The following is a 25,091-nucleotide window of genomic DNA, read 5'->3' on the forward strand; positions in this document are numbered from 1 at the left end:
TCAACTTTGTACTAGGTGATTGCCCCTACCTCTCCCCTCTTCCCCAGCCCGTCCTCCAGACAGCAGCCAGGGGAGTTCCTAGGACACACTTATAAGACCATGTCCCTCCCTGCTTTAAACCCTTCCATGACTCCCTATTGCTCCCAAGACTAGATCCAAGCCTTTAAGGACTTTCTTGGCGCCAGCTCTGCTTCTTCAGTGGTCTCGTATCTACCTGCCCGCTCTGCTCCTTGCACCATTAACGAGCATCCCAGAACATGCTGCTTCAAACCTCCAAGTCTTTGCACCCACTGTCCTCTGCCTGACAGCCTGACTGCCCCGACACACTCTTGCCCTCCAAGGTTCAGCTCTGATGGCCCTGCTCATACCTAGGGGTCAGGAGGCTTTTGGATCAGAGATGATTTTCGGGGTTTTGGGTTTTTTTTTTTTTTTTTCAGTTTTTCCTTTGTCTTTTTTTTTTTAACATCTTTATTGGAGTATAATTGCTTTACAATGATGTGTTAGTTTCTGCTTTATAACAAAGTGAATCAGCTATACATATACATATATCCCCATATCTCCTCCCTCTTGCGTCTCCCTCCCACGCTCCCTATTCCACCCCTCATTTTTTTTTTTTGTGAAAAAGAACCTTTATTCTGTTTATAACAGCCTCGTATGCTCTCATGCTTTCTTGCCAGATGCCTTTGGAGCAGGTGACTTCTTACCCGTAGCGGTCATCTTTTTTGCTGGAACCTTTGCAGCAGCTGCCGTAGCTGCCTCCTTAGCAACAAGTGCTTTCTTGGGAGAAGTCTTCAGGGGAGCTGTCCTTTGAAGTTTCTTAACTTCAAGCTTGATTAGTCTGTTCCTCATTTTCCTCGCCTTCGTGACTTTATAACGATCAAAATCTGTCATCCTGGCTTTCTTTTCTCTGGCTTCAATCTTCTTGGCCCACCTTGTGGCTGCCCACTTTGCCTTGATATCTGCCTTCTCCCAGCCTTCTCGACAGACTTCTGCCGGGCACTGTGTGGGAACTTGAGGGGGAAGTCAGTGAGCTGCAATGCATTTGAAAGGCATAGCCTGTCTCCTTACTTGAGTGCAAGGTCCATCCACCAAAGCCCTGTTCTGATCAATAATATCTACAATCGCGACCAGCCTCCCGGCGTGAGACCCAAAGGAGACGTAGGCCACCCGGCCAACCTCCACGAAGCGCTTGAAACACCATATTGACATCATTCGGCGAAAAGGAAAGACCACCCCATATTTTTGTTTTGTTTGTTTGTTTGTTTTGGGTGTTTTGCCAGACTTTCGGGATCCTACGTCCCTGACCAGGGATCGCACCTGTGCCTCCTGCAGTGGAAGCACAGAATCCTAACCGCTGGACCACCAGGGAAGCCCCCAGAGATGATTTTCTTCTAGTCAACACACACACACACACACACACACACACACACACACACACACACACACACACACGATTTGTAAAATACAAGAGAAGGCATTGAGTACTACACAAAAGCTTGGCCGCTCACCCCAGGACCTGTTTCTCCCTCTGGGACACCCCAGGGCACTCCTAGACTGGGAAGAACTGAGAAATCCTGGGCTTTGAACAAAGACTGCCCCTCTCCCAGTGGGTAAGGGTGAGGCAGGGACCCCAAAGGTCCCGAGCTTGAGCCCTGCCCCTCTTCTTTACCTGCAGCCCCAGTCCCCACCCCTCCTCTGCCCAGCCAGCTCTCAGCTCCCTCCTCCCACCACCATTTCCGGAGCCCCACCCCCACTCTGTAGCGTAGCAAAAAGGGAAGTGGGGTTGGGTGGGGAAGTTTCCAGGGAGGTAAATTTAGGTCAGTCCCACCAGCAGGTCACACCACCAGTGCTCCCACAGACCCCTAGGAGACTCAACCAAGCCTGTCTCCTGCTACCCCTGCCTCTCAGCCCATAGCCTCACCGGAACAGACACCAGGCAGGCTCACTGCCAGCAGAGTACATCACCCAGGTTCCAGCCCCAGCTCAGCCATTCACAGGCTGTGTGACCTTGGGCAAGTGCCCTAACCTCTCTGTGCCTCAGGTTCCTCGCTTGCAAAAGCACAGGAGTACGCATCTCACGGGGCTGTTGAGGGACCAGATGAGTTCATTTAAAATAATGACTGGGGCTTCCCTGGTGGCACAGTGGTTAAGAATCCACCTGCCAATGCAGGGGACACGGGTTCGAACCCTGGTCCGGGAAGATCCCACATGCTGCGGAGCAGCTAAGCCTGTGCACCGCAACTACTGAGCCTGCGCTCTAGAGCCGCCGAGCCACAACTACTGAGCCTGCGTGCCTGGAGCCCGTGCTCCGTGCTCCGCAGCAAGAGAAGCCACTGTGATGAGAAGCCGGCGTGCAGCAACGCAGACAAAAATAAAGAAATAAATTTATTTAAAAAAATAAAATAAAATAATGTCTGCCATGTAAATTCCCCGTGATGGTTTCTGGCTAATGTTATTATTTTGAATAGGCGAGAAACGGAGGACAAGGCCTGCATTTGAGAAATAATCAGTAAACGCAATTTTCCCCTCCCCAGTCCTCTGTTTCCTCTCGCCGCTCCCGCCCCAGCAAGCTCTGGAGGCCAAGCTCAAGGTCTGAATTAATCCTTCACCTGCTGACCTTCAGCCCCATCTGTCCAGCAAAGTTGCACAGCGGCCTCCCTTGCCTGGGTGCTGAGGGCGGTCCCTGCCGTTTGGGGGCCCATCCCCCCTCCTCTTGCCCTCGTCCACAGAGGCGGGCAGCCACGGGGCCTCCTACCACCCCACAGCTCTACCCTGGGCTGACACTAGGGACACGCAGACAGACACAAGGAATCTCCAGTGCATGCCTCCCACGGACACCTGGACATCTCCTGTCCAATCCAGCCCCTTCCCTCCCAACCGGCTGGTGTCCTGCGCTCCCCACTCAGGGACACCCAGCTGGCTACCAGGCCACAGAGGGACATCGTGCTAGGTGCACAGTCAAAGCCTGTCCTGCAATCTCCCTCCCACCCCTCTCTCTTTCCTTTCCCCAGTCCCTCCAGTATCCAGACACCCTCCTCTCAGAAAACAGGCCCCTTTCACTCTGTTCTCTCCGTGCACTGCCCATGCTGAGCCCCATGACCCTCCAGATTGCTAATCAGAGCATGATGCCCTCCTATGAAAACCGACTGTGGCTCCAGGAAGTCTGAGCCCCAGGGCCCCTAGGCCTGAGTGGACAGCCTCCCTCAGGCTGTCCCCTTGGGTCACACTGGGCTTTTGTTTTCAGTGCAACCCCCTCTTGCCCAGCCCTCTGCATCCCTGCCCACCTGTCCCTTCAGCTGAGGGACATTCAGTCCTTGGGAAGGTTATCCCGACCTCCTAGCCACATCCTGGACATCCTGTTCTCACCCCCGCCACACACACACACACCCACCACGTTGACCTGGAATTACCAAGGGGTCTCCTCATAAGCTTCAGCTCACAGGCCCCAGAGAAAAGACCCTGCAATTAACACTGGCACCAAAACCCCAGAGCGAGGAAATAAAAGGGTTGATTGGAACGAACCATAACTTTCAAAACAGAGTCCAAATTATGACAAGGAATTCATTCACTTTATAGTGAACAAGATGTGGGTTATAACTGAAACTACAGGTAACTCTTGAAACAAATTCATGGGGTGCTTTTTTATGGAGGGTGGGGCATTCCCCCCCATGAATTTGTATTTAATAATTCACATGTAATCTTCCAATAGCATTCTGGAAAGAGTCATTTTGGGGGACAGACAGACACACACACACACAAAGAAAACAAAACATAAAAAGTGGGAGGGTATGGTGAGTTGAATTGTGTCCCCCCCTTAAAAGATAGGCTGAAATCTTAACCTCCAGTACCTGTGAATGTGACCTTATTTGGAAATAGGGTCTTTTAAAAAGATATTTATTTATTTCTTTGGTTGCGTCGGGTCTTAGTTGCGGCTCGTGGGCTCCTTAGTTGTGGCATGCAAACTCTTAGTTGCGGCATGCACGTGAGGTCTAGTTCCCTGACCAGGGATCAAACCTGGGCCCCCTGCATCAGGAGCGAGGAGTCCTAACTAATGCACCACCAGGGAAGTCCCTGGAAATAGAGTCTTTGCAGATGTAATCAAGCTACGATGAGGTCATCTTGGGGTAGAGTGGGCCCTAAATCCAATGACTGGTGTACTTATAAGAGAAATTTGGATAGAGCAAAACACACACACAGAGAAGTGAAGACAGGCAGAAACGAGCGATGCTGCTGCAAGCTGAGGAATGCCTAGGAGTGCCGGCAGCCACCAGAAACTAGGCAGAGGGAGGAAAGATTCTTCCCTAGAGCCTTTGGAGGAAGCGTGTCCCTGCCAACACCTTGATTTTGCCTGTTGGTTTGTTTGTTTTAGCCACACTGTGAGGCTTGCAGGATCTTAGTTCCCTGACCGGGGATTGAACCCATGTCCCCTGCAGTGGAAGCACAGAGTCCTAACCACTGGACCCCCAGGGAAGTCCCTTGATTTGTGGATTTTGAACTTTCAGAACTATGAGAGAATATGTTTCTATCTTTAAGCCAACCAGTTCATGATAGGGTGTTACCACAGCCCCAGGCAAACCACACACAGGTCTCAGGGTCTGATTCATTTTGCATTTGAGTCACGCTCCCTGGAGCAACCAATCCTGCCTTTGCCAATGGCCCCCTTCTCCATGTTTAATTATGTCTTGGACTGACCACCAAGTCTTTCTTTGTCAATGACTTATCAGCGTTTTTGGTCCCTCTCTATAGCCTCTTCTGTCTACCGATTGGAATCTCACCAGGTTGCAAGATTTGTCATATCATTTTGCGATCGACTTGCAGTGTGTTAGCATTGTGTTTTTGTGGAATGTTTATAATATCCCACAAGCAGAGAATGACTGATTCCCACCCCATCCCCCCAAAAAGTCATGTCCCATGGGTGTGGCTCAGTTCTGGGAAAAAACTTGGAGGTTTGAGTGGGGGCCAATTTCCTAACTTATCAATTTAGTAGGAAACAGTTTTCATATTGTGACCATTCTAATGTTTCTCCATATTTCAAAACTATCCTCCTTGAAGATGTGACAGCTCTAGGGATCTCCCCAAAACTGCATCTAAAAAGATGGATGACGCAAGTGCTCTTGGGACAACCGGGAACACAAACCTGGATCCCTACTTCACACCACACCTCAACATAAATTCCTGATGGATCAAAGTTTTACATGGGAAAAATCAGATCATAAAAGCACTATGAAGAAAACACATGGGGACTTTTTTAAAATAATAATTTGAGAGTAGGTAAGGCTTTTTTTTTTTTTTTTTTTGGCTGTGCTGCAAGGCACGTGGGATCTTAGTTCCCCGACCAGGGACTGAACCCAGGTCCTTGGCAGTGAAAGTGCTGAGTCCTAACCACTGGACTGCAGGGGATTCCCTGTAAGGCCTTTCTAAGAAAAATAAATTAAACATAAAAACCGCAAAAGAGGGTTTCCCTGGTGGTGCAGTGGCTGAGAGTCCGCCTGCCGATGCAGGGAACATGAGTTCGTGCCCCGGTCCGGGAAGATCCCACATGCCGCGGAGCAGCTGGGCCCATGAGCCATGGCCGCTGAGCCTGCGCGTCCGGAGCCTGTGCTCCGCAACGGGAGATTTCACGACAGTGAGAGGCCTGCGTACCGCAAAAAAAAAAAAAAAAAAAAAAAAAAAAAAAACTGCAAAAGAAAAAGGTGGATAAGTCCAACTTCCTAAAATCCAAATAGACTTGTGGGGAGAAAACATTATAAACAAGGTAAAAATACAACTCGGGGGGTACAGAAATATTTATAATAGAATGCTACTCAGCCATAAAAGAGAATGAAATAATGCCATTTGCCACAACATGGATGGACCTAGAGATTCTCATAGTAAGTGAAGTAAGTCAGACACAGAAAGACAAATATTATATGATATCACTTATATGTGGAATCTAAAATATGACTCAAATGAACTTATCTATGGAACAGAAACAGACTCACAGACATAGAGAATAGACTTGTGGTTTCCAAGGCGGTGGGGAGGGATGGATTGGGAGTTTGGGATTAGCAGATGCAAACTAATACATAGAGAATGGATAAACAACAAGGTCCTACTGTATAGCACAGGGAACTACATTCAATATCCTGTGATAAACCGTAATGGAAGAGAATATGAAAAAGAATGCATATATACGTATAACTGAATCACTTTGCTGTAAAGCAGAAATTAATACAACATTGTAAATCAACTATATTTCAATAAAGTAAATTTTTAAAAATGCAACTGGGGTGAGTGTGGATATTACAGCTCATATCAGAGAATAAGTCATTTCCTTAATATTAAAAAGAGTTTCTAGGTGTATTTTATCATAAGTTTTAAAGCCTCTCTAACTAAAACAAAACAAAACTAAAGAAAAAAATTTTTTCCAGGAAAAGAATATAGAGATCCACCTTTTAAAGATCGAGAGGATGCGCAGCCTCACCCCAAATAATAAAAACGCAAATTAGAACTGCAAGATTTTTAACCTCTCAGATTAGCAAAGTCCGATAGTTCTGCCATTGTGGAGGGTGGGAGCCTTGCTACAACAGCTGTCAAAATTCTACCCTCCCACACGCCCTGACTAGCAATTCTACTCCTAGGAACTTATGATGATCTACTCACCCTGACTCAACATCACCTCTGCACCAGGTTACTCATTACACCGTTACTTAGATTAGAAGCAAACTTCTTGTCCATGGATAGGGGACTTGTTCCCTTAAAAAAAAAACGTGGTGAGAGCTGCCCAGCTCTGTGGCTACAGTAAAAACCCTTGACTTGAAGAGTGTAAATTGAGGAATTGGATAGCATGTGAATTATATCTCTAAAGCTGTTACGTAATAATAATAAAACAAAACACTCACTCCCCCTTTCCAAAAAAACAAAAACAACAGCAACAAAAAAGAGACTTCTTTATGTATTGATATCAAAGCACTCCTAAAAGTATTAAATTAAAAAACAAGATTCAGGTGCCTCAAAAAGTTCACATAGGGCTTCCCTGGTGGCGCAGTGGTTGAGAGTCCGCCTGCCGATGCAGGAGATACGGGTTCGTGCCCCGGTCCGGGAAGATCCCACATGCCGCGGAGCAGCTGGGCCCGTGAGCCATGGCCGCTGGGCCTGCGCGTCCGGAGCCTGTGCTCCGCAACGGGAGAGGCCACAACAGTGAGAGGCCCGCATAGTGCAAAAAAAAAAAAAAAAAAAAAGTTCACATAGAGTTACCATGTGACCCAGCAATTCCTCTTCTGGGTCTATACCCAAAGGAATTGAAAGCAGACACTCAATGAGATAGTTTTACACCCATGTTCATAGCAGCATACTTTACAACAGCCAAAAGGTGGAAGCAACCCCAGTGTCCATCAACAGATGAGTGGATAAACAAAATGTGGTCCATCCGTGCGATGGAACAGCCCGGATGAACCTTGAGAACATGATGCTCAGTGAAGTAAGCCAGACACCAAAGGACAAATACTGTCTGATTCCACTTCTAGGAGGTCCCTAGAGGAGTCAGATCCATGGAGACAGAAAGTAGATGGTGGGGGCCAGAGGCTGGGGGAGGGGGATGGGGAGAGTGTTTAATGGGGACAGAGTTTCAGTTTGGGAAGATGAAAAGTTCTGGAGACGGATGGTGGGGATGCTGTACAACAAAGTAAATGCGCTTAATGCCACTGAACTGGACACTCGAAGTGGTTAAAATCGTACATTTTATGTTACGTCTATTTTAACATCCATCTGAAAATATCAAGATGCAAAAGAATGAATAAGGTGCAAGTTATTCTTTCAAAATAAAGAAAGAAAAGAAAAGAAGATGTTCATTTCTACACAGAGACTCTTTCAGGAAGCTGAACCCGTGAACTGAGCTGCTGGGGGCCTGGGAGACAAACATGGTGGGAGAAATTTGACTGTTATAGGAAAGCCTTGGGCAGCTTTTGAATGGTAGATATTTACTGTTCCAAAGCGGAAACGTTTTAATCAGAGATTGTCATCTCCTATTTGAAAAACGCTTTTAAAATAGTACTCCTGGGCTTCCCTGGTGGCGCAGTGGTTGAGAGTCCGCCTGCCGATGCAGGGGACGCAGGTTCGTGCCCCGGTCCGGGAGGATCCCACATGCCGCGGAGCGGCTGGGCCCGTGAGCCATGGCCGCTGAGCCTGCGCGTCCGGAGCCTGTGCTCCGCAACGGGAGAGGCCACAGCAGTGAGAGGCCCACATACCGCAAAAAAAAAAAAAAAAAAAAAAAAATAGTACTCCTGGGAATCCCCTGGAGGTCCAGTGGTTAGGGCTCCAGGCTGTCACTGCCCAGGGCCCGAGTTCGATCCCTGCTCGGGATCCCGCAAGCCGAGTGGTGCAGCCAAAAGATAAATGAAATGAAATAAAATAGGACCCCCAAGTTCCTCCTAATCAAGTCTAAGAGAGGGGATGGTGTCTTCGATCGGTGGGTATCGGCATGAGGGCTCCCATCCTGGCTACGTCACCGCCGGCAAATCATCTCCCCTCCCAGAAAGATGATCAACCACCACGTTTTCCTCGGGACCATCCTGGTTTGAGTCCAGGCACCAGGTGGTTGGTCCCAGTACCTCAGGGCTCGGAGGTTTTTATCTGCTGAATCGCACAGACCTTGCGGGCATGCAGGTGAGGATGAGGGGAAATGGCAGGCTTCTCAGATGCTCTCAGGGTGTCGGAGCACCGGGCAGGAGTCAGGAACCAGGGCTTCCCGTGAGCCGGAAGGTAAGGGTGAGTGGTGAGTGGTGCACACGCAATAGGTACGGGGGTCCTTTCCCTTGTCTCACCGACGGCGGGCCAGGCCAGCCCTGACCTCCCCAGGGACAGAGATGAAGGGGGAAGGAGAGAACCAGCCCTGGGGGAATGGGTGAGTGGAGAGTCTGAGTGAAGGAAGATGAGGGTCCTCTGTGCCCCCACCCACCCAGCAAAGGGAAAGAAAGCTGACAGCGAATAAGAGATCTGAAGGAGCTGGCTTCCAAGACAACTCCTCCCCGCGGCTGTGTGGCCTAGGGCAGCTTCCTGCACCCCTCTGGGCTCGAGTCCTCATCTGTGAAATGGGAATTTTCACTGCACTTGCTTCACAGACATGGCTGCATAGGTTCATTTCTGTAAACCTCTCAGCACAGCGCCTGGCATCAACCTGACCGTGGAACTCAAACCTAGTTATAGCCTCTGGGGCTCCGGGAGCTGAGAGAGGGCTAGACTGGTGGCAGAGGGAAGCTGGGTGCTCTGAGCACCTACTCTGGGCAGGTGAGGACACAGGCATGGAGCCAGGAGGGCACTGGGGTGGGGGTAGAGGGGAAGCAGCGGGATTAGAGAGGAGCTGGACGCTGTTCTGCGGGGGAAGAGGGTGAGATCCAGCACCTGCTGGGCAGGGGAAGCTAAGGCTGCGGTCTGTCCCTGCTTCAGATGCATGTACACAGGCACCCACAGAAACCTAGACAGACAATGGACACACAGACACCCCCAAAGACGGACTGACACACAGATGGACACACACACACCTAGAGACACACCCAGACAATACACAGAGACACACAGAGACAGACATACACATACACTCCCAGATACACAAGAAAACACAGAGAAACACACAGAGATTTAGACGGACATAGAGACACACAGACACACCCAGACAGGCACACCCAGCAAGCGCTCTTTCTAAGCCTTTTCTCAGGCAAACTCCACTTCTTGCCTTGCCTCCCTTCATCCTCTCTGCCTTTAATGAACATTTATGAAGCACCACTGTATGCCGGGCCGTGTTCTAGGTGGCACAGGGTGGGTTTGATTAAGAACCAAGAGGGCCACATGGACACGCAGGAAAAGTATTTCAGCAGAGGGAACAGCCAGTGCAAAGGCCTCTCCTGTCCCCCATCCTCCCCCATCCCATCCCGTCCCCCAGCCCTGACTCAAGCCATTTGGAATGGGAGGAAATACGGAGAGAGTGGTCCCTGTAGGATCCCCCTACCCCAGTTGGCCTGGTTATCTTCCATTCCATAGAAGAGGATGCCACGGGGCTCAGAGAGGCTGTGTCATATACCCGAGGTCACACAGCACAAATGTGGAGAGCTGCCTGAACTGAGGGCCTCTGTCCAGCCACGGGCCTGAGACAGCAGACACCTGCCCAGTGTGAGGGGCTGGAGTGAGAGTCACTAAGGTGGACACTCCAGGGCACGGAGAGGCAGTGACAGACAGAGAGACATCTGGGACTTCAGTCCCTACCCCACCAGAACAGGGGAGCAGCAGCCCCTGAGACCACTAGAGGGGGGAAAAGGGTCCCAAGGAGTGGGTGATGGGGACACATAGCAGGGGTTGTGGGTCTGACCTGGATGGGTCCTCAGGATGCTGATTTGGAAACTGCGTCAAGATAGGAGGGGGTCTGACAGTGCAAGCAGGTCTCTGGATGGGAGGTTGGGGCTCTGTCTGAGTCTCCTTTTGCTACAGTAACAAATCATCACAACATGGTGGCTTAAAACAGTATACATTTTACCTGATAGTTCTGGAGGCCAGAACAAAAAGGGTCTCACCGGGCTAACAAAAAGGGTCTCACCGGGCTAAAATCAAGGTGTCAGCAGGGCTGGATTCCTTCTGGAAGCTCTTGGTGAGAATCTGTTTCCTGGCCTTTTCCGGTTTCTAGAGGCTGCCTGCATCCATTGGCTCGTGGTCCCATCAGCCATGTTCAAAATCAACAGTATAGCATCTTCCAATCTGTCTTTCTCTGACTCTCCTCCCTCTCTCTTATAAAGACCCTTGTGATGACATTGGATTATCCCCCCCTCCCCATCTCCAGATCCTTTAACTTAATCACGCATGCAAAGTGCCTTTTGCCTTGTAAGGTCACATATTCACAGGTTCCAGGGGTTAGGATGTGTGGGCTTCATTATTCCACCTAGCACAGGGCCCATCGTCCAAGGTCCAGGGTCCAGCCTTCAGTCCTGGCCATGATGGCCCCGGGGTCTGGAAAAGGCCAACGTGCTTGGGACCAGCCATCTGACTAGGGGTGCAGAAGGGACAAAGAAGCCCTCAGCTTATTACCTGGATCAGGGCTTATCAGCCTCCCCAGTCCTACTTTCCTGTCCCACACTCAAGCACAGAGGGTATGAAGGTGTGGAGGGGAGGAGGACGCAAGGGGCTCCCCCCGCCTCCCTAGGGTCCCTCTTCCCACCACCCAGACACCCTACATTGGACTCACCAGCTTAGAAATGGCTCCATCTCCCCACTCCCCACAACCAGGCCCTGGCTCCTCTGATTCCCACAAACCCTGGCGATTTTACCACTTAATCCCTCCAGAGTTCCTCCCTTCACTCCTGTCTGCAACTCCCAGACCACAACCCAGCCACTCCTGCTGCCGTCTCATTTTAAATCTGATTGTGCCTCTCCCCAGAGAACCCTGGAGGGCCTTTAGTGACTGGTCCTGCCCTACTGTCCTCTCATGACTCACCGTTGGACCCTAACTCAGCTAAATCCCCCACCCACTCATCTCTCAGGTTACAGATGTCATCTCCTCCTGGAAGCCTGCCCTGAACACTCCATGCTCACTGATGGAGTGGGCTGGGGGGTGGGGCCAGAAGGGCATGGAGTAGCCCAGAAGCAGCCCATCTGCAGAAGGTTCGGCCTGCATCTCTTCCTGCCAGGCTGAGCCCTTCCTCCAGGCTCCCCACCTTTGCCCATGCAGTACCTCCCACCTGAAATCTCTCCCTGACCCCGGCCCACCCAAATCCTCTATTGAGGGCCTCCCCTCCACATCTCCAGGAATCTCCTGCTTCTCCTCTGGGGTCTGGACCACCCCATTCCACCATGTCTCTGGTGTCACTATTAATCCAGATGGCTGCCATGTTCTGAGCACCCCCAAGGTGCAAGGCGCCGTATACCACAGTCCTAGTCACAACGCTGAGAAAAGAGGCTTTATCATCTGCCTTTTCCCTATGTGCAAAGGAGCTCTTGGAGGGCCGGGAAGAAAATAAAAGGGTGAATGTGGACAGAGGGGTTCTGAGGGCCAGGCTGACAGCTGAGCGAGAAGGACGCACACATTTGAAAAGAGAAGGAATAGCCCAGCAGAGGGAACAGCAAGTGCAAACACTGGGAAACTGGATCAAGACGGACAGCTTCATCCACACTTGCAGCAGAGGTCTCTGCTGCCCTCCCCCTTTCTATGTGTGGAAATCAAATCTCAGAGATGTGAAGCAACTTGCCTAGCCAAAAAAAGCCCGGGCTTCCCCCACCTTGCCCTGGGTCTGCTTCAGGGAGAGACATTGTCCAAAGGTGAAGCCACTTGCCCAGACGACGTGGGGTTGGCCACCGGCTCTGGAACCCCCTTCCCTTCAACTGGCGACAGCTGGACCACGAGTCCCTTAGGTGCTGCTCAGGTGCTCACAGACCACCTCTGCCTGATGCGGGATTGTCCTGCGTTCATGGCTCGCCCAGACTCCCCGCCCCTGTGCGCTGGAATCACCTTCTGTTCCCCCCGACCAGAGGGAGCCTGGGGCTTCGCCACCCCCAACTCCGGCCTATCTCCCAGCCTTATCGTCCCAGCTCTGCAGCCTGACCCCTGCCCCCCCACCGAACCGCACCCTTTGCCCAGCTGCCCTCCACGCCTCCCAACTCCCAGGGTGGTTCCTTGGGTTCCCAACTCTGAGGTTGGACCCATGAACCACGAATTGGACCAGCTTGACCTGAAAGCTGGGACAGGTCCCCAGACTTGGGGCACCGGGGGTGGCCTCTGAGGCCTGGGACGGAGTCCGGGCCTCCGCCACAACGACCAGCGGTGCGCTCGGGCGGATCAGGGCGTCCGTGGTGTGTTGGCAGATGCGCGGTTGGATCAGAGCCGCGCCAGAAGAGGGGACCCGGGAGGGGGCTGGGGAGGACCTGCAGCGAACGGAAGAGAAACCGGGGCTGACTGAGCGCTCAGCGGATGGTGGTAGGTTCAAAGGCAAGAGATAAAGCACAGGAAAGAAACCTGCGGCTGGATTCCTCCAGAGAGCTCAGCGGATGGTGCTAGGTTCAAAGGCAAGAGATAAAGCACAGGCAAGAAACCTGCGGCTGGATTCCCCCAAGGCGCGCCTCGGTTGCGAGGGTGGGGGCGGGCGGGGCTGGAGGCGGGGCCCTGTAGCGCAGGGAGGGGGTCCAGGAAGCGGCCTAGTCGCACGGAAGGGGCCGAGCTCCGTTAGGACCCCGCGCCCCGCTGGGCTCAACCGGTCCCCGCCCCGGCCCCGCCCTCCAGGCCCCGCCCCCGATCCCGCCCCGCGCTCCCCTAAAGCCTGCTTCCCCGCCCCCGGCCGAGGCGGTGCCCGGAGCAGAGTCCGGCTGCGTCGTGTGGGCGATACGTGTCTCCTTCTCCTCTGCATCTGCGCCAGGCGCGCTCTCTCCCGCCCCGCCGCCGGCCCCTGGTGCTCCCGGCAGCCTGAGCCCCCAGGTAAGCGAACCCCCTGCGCCCCGAACGCGGACCGGAACGCCACTCTCGCGGAGAACTCCGGCCCCGCCTCCAAGGCCATGGCGCCCGCGGCGGCCCCCAGACGCATGCAGTCCCCCATCAACTCGCCCGGGACGGCCTCTCGGGGCTTCCCATCTGGTCCCAGGCCCGGGCCGCCTCCCCGATAGAGCCCAGCTCCCCCGAGGGCCCGGGCGCCGCGAGCGCCCGAGGACGGGGCTGCGTAACGGGCGGGCCGGAGTGGGGACGAGCCTAGCACGGTGACGCGGGGGAATCCGGATGTGTGAACGCGAGGACCGCGACGGGGGTTGTCGGTCCGTCACCAGAGAATCCATACCTAAGGGGTGCCACCGACGTGCCAGGTCTGGGGATGCAGCCGGGGCCGTGGCCTCGGAGCCCGCAGCGCGGCCGCGTAGACGGCTGGGACCCGCGGAAACAGACACAGATCATTCCAGCCATGCTAAGTGCGAGGAAGACAACACATCTGGGAGATGGGTTAGGGTCAGGGAGGCATTCTCGGAGAAGGTGTCATCCGGGCCTGAGGGCACCAGCCAGCGAGGGGTTTTTAGGCCCAGAAAACAGCAAAAGATTCTGAGGCAGGGCCCAGACTGGTGTGTTTGCTGAGCGGAAAAGAGGCCAGCGTGGCTGAAGTGCAGTTTGCTGGGGATCCGAGGTGAGAGGAGGTTGGCCCCCGGGGCCACGAAGGTAAGAGGCGGATGTGGATTCCGTTCTCAAGTCTGTGGTGACCACGTAGGCTTAGAACAAAGTGAGTGACCGGATCCACTTGTGTCTTAAGAAGACCCAGCAGCTGCTGTGGCCAAAAGATACCGGAGGAAACCCTGGAGGAGGCTGCTGGTTTGGACCCGACAGGAAGGGGGGGATGGAAAGTGGGTGAATTTGGGTTCTTTTTGTCAGAAGAACACTGCCTGTATTCCCTGCCTGCTCAGAAGTGGGGCAGGAAGGAAAGTGCATGGAAGAGATTTCTGGCACCGGCAGCTGGGAGTGTGGAAGGATAGGAAAACTGAGGGAGAAACACTTCTGAGGGTGTGAAGCTGTTGTGACTGAGTCGGATTTCCAAAACCTGTGAGATACCACCTGAGGGGGAAGGTGCCTGAGGACCTGACTCTGAACCCATGCCAAGTCCAACGTGACTGAGTGCAAGGGGGCAACCTGGATCTGTTGTATGGGGCCACCTGAAATAGAAATTCTGGAGGGTAGGGTTGTCTTTGAAGCCCCCCGCCCCCACCCCAAGTCCCTAGCCTCAACTCAGCCCCCTTCCAGAAGGAGCTGCTGTGAATAAACTTGACAGTGGTGGGAGTGCCCAGAGCCTCACTCAGCGCAGCTGGGTCCCTGTAGGCCCAGCCAGGCTGCAGGGAGGAGGCAGTTGGGACCTTCCTTGCCTGCCCTCCCAGCTCACCTACCCAGCTGGGAGCCTTGGTCATTGAATTGGCCTTGGGGCCCCAGAGAAAGTTTTCTGGACTTCAGTTTTCCCATCTATAAAATGGATCAATAGTACCTGTATCTGGGAGTGTTGTTCTGATCAATGGAAGTCTCAGCTATGAAATAGGAAAGGGCTTGGCCAATCCCAGGGCCAGCCTTACGTCTCGGGGGATGGAGGAGGGCTGCAGCACTGGTGGGAGTTCTGGGCCCGGTGAGCCTCCATTTCCTGCTCTGAGAAATGGGAGGAAGGCATAAGGGCGTCCACCTCCAGAACCCACAGTCTGCAGACTGAGTGAGTTAGGCGTGTAAAGTGTTCAGTTGGCCGAGCGCCTGGTGTGACGTGGTCACTGGGCACAGGAGCCGCTGGGATGAGTGTAGCTGGCCGTGGGGAGCTGTCTAGGGCTCACTCCTCCCACCACCCCTGGGATGCCCACAGCAAAGCAGGCACCAGGGGGCACGCTCCTCTCTTATCTGGGTACCACAGGGTTTCCCCTTTCCGGCTGTCTGGAAGCTGCCTCTGACCTTGTCCTGCCGGTTTGAATGTAGTGCTCTCAGGCTAGTGACTTCACCTCCTGGTTCAATTTCTTTACCTATAGCATGGGAATAATAGCAGTCATCACCTGAGAGGTGTCCGGCTGGTAATAAGCACCTGTGAAAGCAGAGGGGATGCCCGGGTGGAAGCAGGGGGAGCCCCGAGAAGTGACCTGATTCAGCCTCTGGAAGGGTGGGGGAAGCCTTCTTGTAGGAGGTGACCATCTGCCACGTTACTAAGGATTTTTAAGAGTTCATGGGCAGAGAGACCAGTGAACAAAGATGTGGAGGGGAAGCACCACAGCATGCATGGGAGGAGCTGCAGGCAGGAGCCAGGAACTCGGCATGGGAGTGACTGCACTGGTCCAGACCCTGACGAGGCTGGACCAGGTGGAGGTGTGGATGAGAGAAGTGGGTGCATCCTGGATAGACTTGAAGTTGAGGATGGGGTGGGGACTGATGGGTAAGCAGGTTCAGGCGCAAGTCAGCAGTCTATTTCCCAGCATCTGGAAATTGTGATGCCGCTAGACACCCAGGTGGAGACCAGGTTGCGGGGCTGGGGGGGCCTAGAGCTTGGGAGACATCCCCACCCTGGTGGGATGGATTGGAGAGAGAGTGGAAGGAAGGAAACCAGGAATGGGTGGCAAACCAGAAGCCAAGGGAGCAAGGGCTTCAAAGTGGAAGATGAGATCAGTCTCTGAATCCCCTGCTTGAAGAATTTCTCCCCGTGGCAGGGGTCTTACTCCCTTATTTGGTTGCCGTTCCTTCCCCAATGCCCAAGCCATTCAGACTGGGCTTCTTTTTGCTATCCGTGAATCGGCCCCTCAGACCCAGCCTGGCTCTGACCAGATTGACACAGAGGAGGCCTTTCTCCTCCGTCAATCTGGCCTTTGTACCTTTGTTAATATGATCCTGTCGCACCAGTTCTCCACACTGAACCAGCAGGATCTCACCTCTCTCCGCGCTTCCTCCTAGGCTCCCCAAACCATATTTTGCTTCAGGGCCCCATGACTGTATCCAAGGAGGGGTCAGGCCCCTGCCAGCGACCCCCTGAGGATCCCCCCCACTACCCTGTGCTTGGCCCCAGCTCCCTCCCACCCTGTCATTGATTCATTCAGCACGTACTTCTGAAGCACCTGGGCTGGGAGGCACTGGGAACTAGCAGTGAACAAAATGAAGCTTCCCTGCCGCCCCCCCCCCCCCCACCTCATGGATGGAGCCGACGTTCTGGGAGGGGGGCAGCCGGGAGAGGGAAGAAACCTGAAGGATGAGAAGGAGCCAGCCAGGTGGACATCTGGAGGAAGAGCATTTCAGGCAGAGGGACTGGCATGTGCAAAGGTCCTGAGGCACGACCTGGCCTGGCATGTTGGAGGTATAGCCGAGAGGCCACTGTGGCTGGAGCAGAGTGAGCCATGGGGAGAGTGAGGAGAGGGGCAGATGAAGAGACTGAGGGTCCTCAGGGCCCCTCAATCCAACAATTGCAGACCCTGGTTGGGCCCTTGCTTGAGGGGTGCAAGGTTGTTGGGCCCCGCTGCTGTGCGGTTTGCAGGGGTGTTGCTTTGGTGTGTTGTCCCCTGTGTGGAGTGGTCAGTGCACCCTGAAGGCGGAGGAGGCTGGCAGGAGGAAGGAAGAGGAGGCCAGCCCTTTACTGGTGGGCAAAGCTTCTCCCCTTCCCCCTGCACGTGGCAGGGGGCTCAGCTGACCTGGGAGAATCCCTGGAGGGGCTGGAGGGAATGGAAGGAAGTAGCCAGGGAGAGGGTGCTGATGGAGGCAGAGAAGGGGGCCAAGGAGGCGGAGGAGGTGCAGAGCCCAGAGCTGGGTGTTGGGGCAGGATGTTCTCAGGGAGGTGACCGGAGATGGTAGGTAGGGGCCTGGCTGGGCCTTGAAGATGAGCAGCAGAAACCAGAGCAGGTGTGTTTTGAGGATGGCCCCCTCCACCAGCCTGCTGTCACTCCCCTTCCAGGTGTAGGAGAAAAGACTCAGCATCCCTCCTCATCCCACCCCCCACCCCCATGGACAAGGACCTGGTCACCTGGGCCTGCTCACCCTTCCCACCCCACCCCCCTCATCCAGGTATGCACCAAACTCCTCCAGTTTCAAAGGCTTCACAGACGGGATTCGGACACTTCGGTGCCGGCACCTAGATCAGTGGTTCTGTGGAGCCCAGACGCTGTGGCCTGGACCGTTCCCCGACCCCCTCCAAACTGGGGATGGGTGCACCTAAGGGCACCTCCCTTTGGTCCTGGCTCAGCATTTTTTCTTTTTTTTAGGCTGGGCTGCCCACGGCATGCGGGATCTTAGTTCCCCAACCAGGGATCGAACCCGTGCCCCCTGCTTTGGGAGCGCCGAGTCTTAACCACTGGACTTGCCAGGGAAGTCCTCTTGGCTCAGCTTTGACCGTGATCCTGGCAGGAGTGATGGGGCCACAGCTGGATCAAGGCTAACCTATCGGGAGATGGCAGGGGACAAGGGCAGTGACAGGAGGGGAGAGCAAGCAGGACGAGCTCTGGAAATGTCAGCCTCTGGGTGTCATTTCTCCATCTGAGCTGTTGGCTAGGGCAGGTCTAAATATAAGGTTGTCACCTCCCTGCCCTCACCTCTCTTCACTCCCCGCTCTGTTCCAGCCCCAGGGGCCTCGTCTTCTATGCCTTGAATCAACCAGGCTTGGTCCTGCCTCAGGGCCTTTGCACGGGCTGTTCCCGCTTCTTAGAATGCTCTGTCCCCACGGCCTCCTCCCTCATCTCTCTTTTTTTTTAAATAAATAAATTTATTTATTTATTTATTTTTGGTTGCTTGGGTCTTTGTTGCTGCGCGCAGGCTTTCTCTAGTTGCGGCGAGCGGGGGCTACTCTTTGTTGCCGTGCGTGGGCTTCTTCTTGCGGTGGCTTCTCTTGTTGTGGAGCACGGGCTCTAAGCGCACGGGCTTCAGTAGCTGTGGCACACGGGCTCAGTAGTTGTGGCTCGCGGGCTTAGTTGCTCCGTGGCATGTGGGATCTTCCCGGACCAGGGCTCGAACCCATGTCCACTGCGTGGGCAGGCAGATTCTTAACCACTGCACCACCGGGCAAGTCCCTGGGCCACAGATTTTCAGGCAGTTCTTGGAGGAGGTATCAGGCTGTCCTCAGGTGTCTGCTTCCTCTAACGTTGTTCTTCTCACTGGCAACGTAGTGACTCTGAATTCTGAAATGGTCGCCTTTTTTATACAACCAAATTCACGTGACTCTATAGACATGTTGCAGTTTATGGAATAGGATGCATTTATTTGACCTCAGAGCCTGTATGAAGAGCCCAGGGAGCAAACCTGAGTTGTGGGTCCTAGCTTCGGTGAAGTTGACTCTGAGGGTTAAGGATTTTCAGGATCTTTTCCAGGGGTACAGCATGAAAGTCTCGGTGCTTGAGTTGAAAGAATTAGGCAGATGCTTGCGGTGACTTCTGCTAGCCAAATAGGCTGCAGGTGCTTGCCTGTTTCAACCTGTTTCAACCTATGACAGCATTCAGCCAGGACTCTGAGATGAACCAACTGAAATTTTGGAATTCGCTGAAAAGTCATGACTTCGGACCTTGGGAATTCTAAAAAGGACACGAGACGGCTTCCCTGGTGGCACAGTGGTGGCCAGTGCAGGGGACATGGGTTCGAGCCCTGGTCCGGGAAGATCCCACATGCCGCGGAGCAACTAAGCCCGTGCGCCACAACTACTGAGCCTGCACTCTAGAGCCTGCAGGCCACAACTACAGAGCCTGCGAGCCACAACTACTGAAGCCCACGTGCCTAGAGCCCGTGCTCCGCAACAAGAGAAGCCACCGCAACGAGAAGCCCGCACACCGCAACAAAGAGCAGCCCCCGCTCGCTGCAGCTAGAGAAAGCCCGCATGCAGCAACGAAGACCCAACGCAGCCAAAAGCAAATAAATAAATGTATAAAAAAAATAAAAAGGACATGAGGCATTTGCATACAAGGCTTGCTCATACATTACCTAGAGATTGGTCACAGAATATTTAGAAACCATCCCTGCAGCCACGGCTTTCATTCAGAGTAGTTCTTTACAGAGAAACAGAGGCTAGCTGTCTCTCTCTGATTACTGAAATATTCTCTGATCACTCCCCTTTGTAAATGTTGCCAGCATTTGTTTGTATTTTGCCTAGGCATTTTCCATTGCCTTACCCATGCTGATTTAACTTGGCTGCCCTGAGGAGGTAATTTTTGAGCTCGAGGCCTGAGTTGGAGCTGGTGGTGGACACCCACAGGAAGTGGAATTTGTTGATTGCCTCCCCTCCAGATCCCTCTCTCCACTGGGGAGACAGACACATCCCTGGGCAGTTACAATGCAGAATAACCTGGGCCAAACAGAGGGACCACAGGCTCTCTGACCCAGCCTGGCAGTCCTGGAAGACTTCCTGGAAGCAGTGACAGGCAAGCTGCTTACTTGAAAGGTTAGGGGAAGGTGAATAGTGATCCAGGTGGAGGAAACAGCCTAGACAAAAGCTATTGCATTGGCAGTTCCCTGCCGGTCCGGTGGTTGGGACGCCACACTTTCACTCCCGAGGGCCTGGGTTCGATCCCTGGTCGGGGAACTTCGATCCTGCAAGCTGAGCAGCATGGCCAAAAAAAAAAAAGAAAAAAGAAAAGAAAAAATTAGGCATCTGGGTACTGCATTACAGCGATGTTTCTGAGATGTGAACAGACCCTGGGAATCAGGCCATGGACACTAGGCTGAGAACCAGGGAGTCTCGTAGCTGCAGGAGGTCAGCAGGGTAGAGGAGGCGTGGGCAGGGCCAGATCACAAAGACCTTGGTGATGAGTGCCAGGCGCAGACGGAGGGGTGCCCCCCAAGTGGGCCCCCTCTCCAGGGCTGGGGAGGGACAGGCCTGTAGAGTGAGCCTCTGTGGGGTTGCTGAGAGAGTGATGGATGGGAAAGAGGAAGTGCTTAGTCTCCAGTTAAACAAACACCCCTGGTTCTTTTTTTTTTTTTTTAACACCCCTGGTTCTTAAAGGGCCCACGGACAGACTCCCCCTGGGAACCTTTCCCTGCGCCACCCCTGATGAGCCATCTCACACGTGCCCTGCTTGGCTCCCCGCTCTACCTACCTAGGTGGGCAGGCAGGCACTGGGGTGGTAACTCCTTCAGTGAAGGCGCTGCTAGCCTGAGGCCACCCGCCAGGAGCAGATCCTCCCAGGCTGGCTTACTCTGAAGTTCACGGTTAGCCTCTGTCCTCTGGGACCCTGACAGGTCTGCAGGCCCCTGTTCAGCTGTATGTCAAGTCAGGGGGTACTGGGGCTCCCAGCTCTTGAGGCCACGCCCTCTCCCCATCCATCCTCACCACTCTTCCTTCTAAAATGATGCCTTCTCCGAGTCCCCCATGCAGAATTTGCCCAAAAAGATCTTCTGGTCCTGTCCCACCCCTGGGCTGTGTGTCCCCAAATTCCTGCCCAAGCCAGTAGTTCCCAGATCAGGCTGCCCACCCCAACATGCTCTAGCCCCACCCCCTGAAGACACCCCTACCCAGCTGTGCTTCCCAGCCCCCATCACCTCTCAGACGCCAGCCACTGGTGACCTCTTGGGGCAGAACTTCGCTAATCTGAAATCCCAAGGACAGCCCACGTGCCGGGGTTGTTCACAGGAGAATCACCCCCTTCTGTGGACATCGAGGCCCAAGGCTCCCATTGCTGCCCCTGTCTCTTTAAGGCTCAGGTGACAGGCACTTGTCAACTTTGCCTTGAACAAGGAGGGCTCAGACCTGGGCTGGCAGGCTCACCAGAGTTCAGTACCAGCCAGGACCGAATGTCGTCTTCTTTTCCTTGTGTTTGTTTTATGGCCACTGTCTGCACGTGATGCTGAGAAGCTGGCTTTCTCTTTCTCTTTTTTTTTTTTTTCCATTATACTTTATTGCAAGATATTGAATATAGTGTCCTGTGCTATACAGTAGGTCTTTGTTGTTTACCTATATATAGTAGTTTGTATCTGCTAAGTTCAAACTCCTGATTTATACCTCCCCCCACCCCTTCCCCCTTTGGTAACTAAATTTGTTTTCTACGCGTGTGTCTGTTTCTGTTTTGTAAATAAGTTTCATCTGTATCATTTTTGTTAGATTCCACACGTAAGTGATATCATAAAATATTTGTCTTTGTCTGACTTCACTTAGTGTGATAATCTAAGGGCCATCCACATTGCTGCAAATGGCAGTGTTTCATTCTTTTTCATGGCTGAGTAATATTCCATTGTATATATGTACAGCATCTTCTTTATCCATTCATCTGTCGATGGACACTTAGGTTGCTTCCATGTCTTGGCTATTGTGAATAGTGCTGCTATGAACAGAGGGGTGCATGTATCTTTTTGAATTAGAGTTTTGTCCAGATAAATGCCCAGGAGTGGGATTGCTGGAGCATATGGTAACTCTATGTTTAGTTTTTTGAGGAACCTCCCTACCTGTTCTCCATAGTGGCTGCACCAATGCGCACCGACAGCGTAGGAGGGTTCCCTTTTCTCCGCGCCCTCTCCAACGCTGGCTTTCTCTTTCGGGGAAGGAGATGTGGATGGAGGGAGGCAGCCTGGGCAAAACCCGGAGGCAGAGAGACCAGGGCAGAGGTGGCCACAATGATTGAGATGAGAGACGGGGCCCCGTCGGCGGGAATCGAGCAGAGAAGGGGGGACTCGCTTGATTGTTATGGGGGAGATGGATGCAACTGTGGGACCTGGTGAGTCGCTGAGTGTCCAGGGTGATGGGGGGTGGTGAGGAGGGATTGGGATGACTCCCAGATTCCTGTCCCCAAAGACTGGGTGCATGGTGGGATCTTAGCCAAGAAGCGTGCTCAGGGTGGAGGATAACTTGAGTGTGATACATCTGGGCGAAGTGTAGCCAGGCGGTGTTGGGTTAGCCGGTTTGGCATCGGGGGAGAAAGCTGGCAACTGAGGAATCTGGAAAACCAAAGCACAGGCACACCGATTGTGCCTTCCGGGTGGGTGAGATTTCCCAGGGAGAAAAGCTGGTAGGAGAGGGTACAGGACTGGCATCATTTAGGGCCAAAGGAGAAGAAAAACATCTTGCATTAGGTTAGGCAGGCTGCCACGGTTGTTAGGAGAGCCAGACAGGGGTGCAGATATACTACTAGGAGGTCAGGAATCCACGGACAGAGAGTTGACCACTGGGATTGGCCTGGGCCAGGGGGCGGTCACCGGCGACCCAGGCAAAGTCCAAAATAGCGAAGCAGAGATGGGGAGAATCACAGGCATAAAGGCAGCAGGTCCCGTTTTCCAAGAATGCGTAGGCTGCCGCTGCTGGGCTGAGGTTCCGTGAGCCCGTGTTCATCTAGAACGCTGGCTGGTATTGAGCTGAGTTCACATGCAGCCTGGCCGTTTACCAACCGTGTGACCCTGGGATGATAAGTCAGTTCATCCGTGCCATGGGGACAGTAACCGCATCTCCCCTGGAGTGCAGGGAGGTGGGCGCTTGGGGCAGTTGGCGCGGGGCCTTCCTGGAGCTAGCGTCTTTGGCAACACCTGGGGTGGTACCAACACCGGTGTGTTGAGCAGTCGCTGCTATGGGTGTGAACAAGGCCTGCTGTCCCAGGAAGCAGTTTGGCTTTTGCTCCTACTTCATTCTACCTGAGACCGCCTCCATGAATGCTGTCATCTGTGGGCCGCAGAAGGGCCCAGCAGCCAGCTGGTGGGAGAAGTAGGGCAGGTGTTAGACCAGTTTGGGCAGAGGTGGGATGCCGTCAGAGTGCAACCTGGAGCCCACAATTCCCTCCGCCCTGGAAGGTGGGTAGCAGCAGCATCTTGGGGGCTGACCTTGACTGGGAATTAGTTTCATAAATGGTGAGCCGGGAATGGGGGGCTGCTTTCCAGCCGGAAGTGCCCCCTCTGAGCCCCTTTTTCTTCTCTCTTCTGTTTGGTATTTTCTTTTATCTCTCTCCAAACTAGTTAGCTCTGTCTTCTACAATCTCCAATCAACTATCAACCCCACAGTGGGAAAAAATTTTTTTTCCTTTTTCTCTGGATAAATAATGCTTCCTTCTTCTTTTTCCCTTGCACCATGTATATTGCATTTTATTTATATATTTTTAAGGTATAGTTGATGTACAATATTGTATATTTAAGGTGTACAACATAGTGATTCACAATTTTTAAAGGTTATACTCCATTTATTCTTATTATAAAATACTGGCTATGTTCCCTGTGTTGTACAATATATCCTTGTAGCTTATTTATTTTATATATAGTAGTTTGTACCTATTAATCCCCTACCCCTGTCTTGCCCCTCCCCGCTTCCCTCTCCCCACTGGTAACCACTAGTTTGTTCTCTGTATCTGTGAGTCTGTTTCTTCTGTGTTATATTCACTAGCTTATTTTGTTTTTTAGGTTTCACATATAAGTGATATCATAGAGCATTTGTCTTTGTGTGACTTACTTCACGAAGCACAATACCCTCCAAGTCCATCCATGTTGTTGCAAATGGCAAAATTTCATTCTTTTTCATGGCTGAGTCCACGGTGAATTTTTTACTTCAAGTACTGTATTTTTCAGTTTTAGAATCCCCATTTGGTGCATTTTTATAATTTCTGCTTTTTTTTTTTTTTTTTTGTGGTAGGCGGGCCTCTCACTGTTGTAGCCTCTCCCGTTGCGGAGCACAGGCTCCGGACGCGCAGGCTCAGCGGCCACGGCTCACGGGCCCAGCCGCTCCGCGGCATGTGGGATCTCCCCGGACCGGGGCACGAACCCGCGTCCCCTGCATCGGCAGGCGGACTCTCAACCACTGCGCCACCAGGGAAGCCCCCTTGAGTATATTTATAATAGCTGCTTCAAAGTCCTTATCTGCTCATTCCAACATCTGGGTCACCTCAAGGTCAGTCCCCATTCATCTCCTTCTTTCTTGAGTATGGGTCATGTGTTCCTGTTTCTTCACATGTCAAGTAATTTTGGATTGGATTGTATGCTGGACATTGTGAAAGATAAATTGTAGACACTCTGGATTCTGTTGTGCTCCTCTGAGGAACATTGATTCTTTTTTTTTCATAGGCAGTTAAACTGTCTGGACTCAAGTTCCAAAGTCTGTTTTCCTGTAGTGAGAGGCAGGTGTTATCTTACTTTTAGCTTTAGCCGGGCTGGTGGGAGTCTGCCTTGCACATGGTTTAAGGGTTAGCAAGAGACTTGCACAGCATTTTTGGATAGAATTTGGACTCTTTTTTTTTTTTTTCTTTTTTTGGCTTTTTCCTTTCCTGCATGTTCTACTCCATTGTTGAACTGTTGTGGTCTCTTTGGGCTCTGTCTTCTCATTTTTCAATCTAGTTTCTATTTCCGGTAAATAACAGTGAAAAATGGGAAACTCGGCCCGTGCTGTTCCCTTATGCCAAGTATAGACTCCCCTCCGACTTCTAGCTATCTTTGGTCACTCTCTAGAGCAGTACTGCCCAGGAGAATTTTCTGCAATGATGGAAATGTTCCATATCGACACCAATATGCGCCCAATATGGTAGCCACAAGCCACACGTGACTATTGAGTGTAGAAATGTTGCTGATACAACTGAAGGACAGAATTTTAAATTGTATTTAATTTTAATTAATTGAACTTTAAATGGCCACATGTGGCTAATGGATACCATATGGCAGCAACAGAGCTTTCAGGTAGTTTTTTAGTATGTAGTCCGGAGTTTATCATTGTTATCTCTGAGAGGGCGGTTCT

The 25,091-nt window shown here is 52.6% G+C and overlaps 2 protein-coding genes across 6 annotated transcripts in view; one reads left to right on the forward strand and one right to left on the reverse strand.

The window, feature by feature from the left end:
* Positions 1-207: 207 nt before the first annotated feature.
* Positions 208-1,212, reverse strand: LOC309959967 (large ribosomal subunit protein eL14-like; the record flags this gene model as incomplete). The annotated part of the gene is given in 3 exon segments (XM_082836506.1): positions 208-974; positions 977-1,037; positions 1,039-1,212. Coding segments are annotated over 3 exon segments (549 nt in total). The 3' UTR covers positions 208-660.
* A 12,096-nt stretch (positions 1,213-13,308) lies between these two features.
* CERS4 (ceramide synthase 4) overlaps positions 13,309-25,091 on the forward strand; it is a 31,935-nt gene continuing 20,152 nt past the window's right edge. For 2 of the 5 annotated variants that reach the window (XM_082837100.1, XM_082837098.1), the window contains exon 1: positions 13,309-13,426. The gene's annotated coding sequence lies outside the window, so the exon portion shown is untranslated. Of the gene's footprint in view, positions 13,427-22,322; positions 22,852-22,883; positions 23,171-25,091 lie in introns of those variants that run through there. The other 3 variants (XM_082837099.1, XM_082837097.1, XM_082837101.1) reach the window with 3 other exon arrangements.

The sequence above is a fragment of the Leucopleurus acutus genome (assembly GCF_964270905.1).
Source record: "Leucopleurus acutus genome assembly, chromosome: 3".
Taxonomy (NCBI): Eukaryota; Metazoa; Chordata; class Mammalia; order Artiodactyla; family Delphinidae; genus Leucopleurus; species Leucopleurus acutus.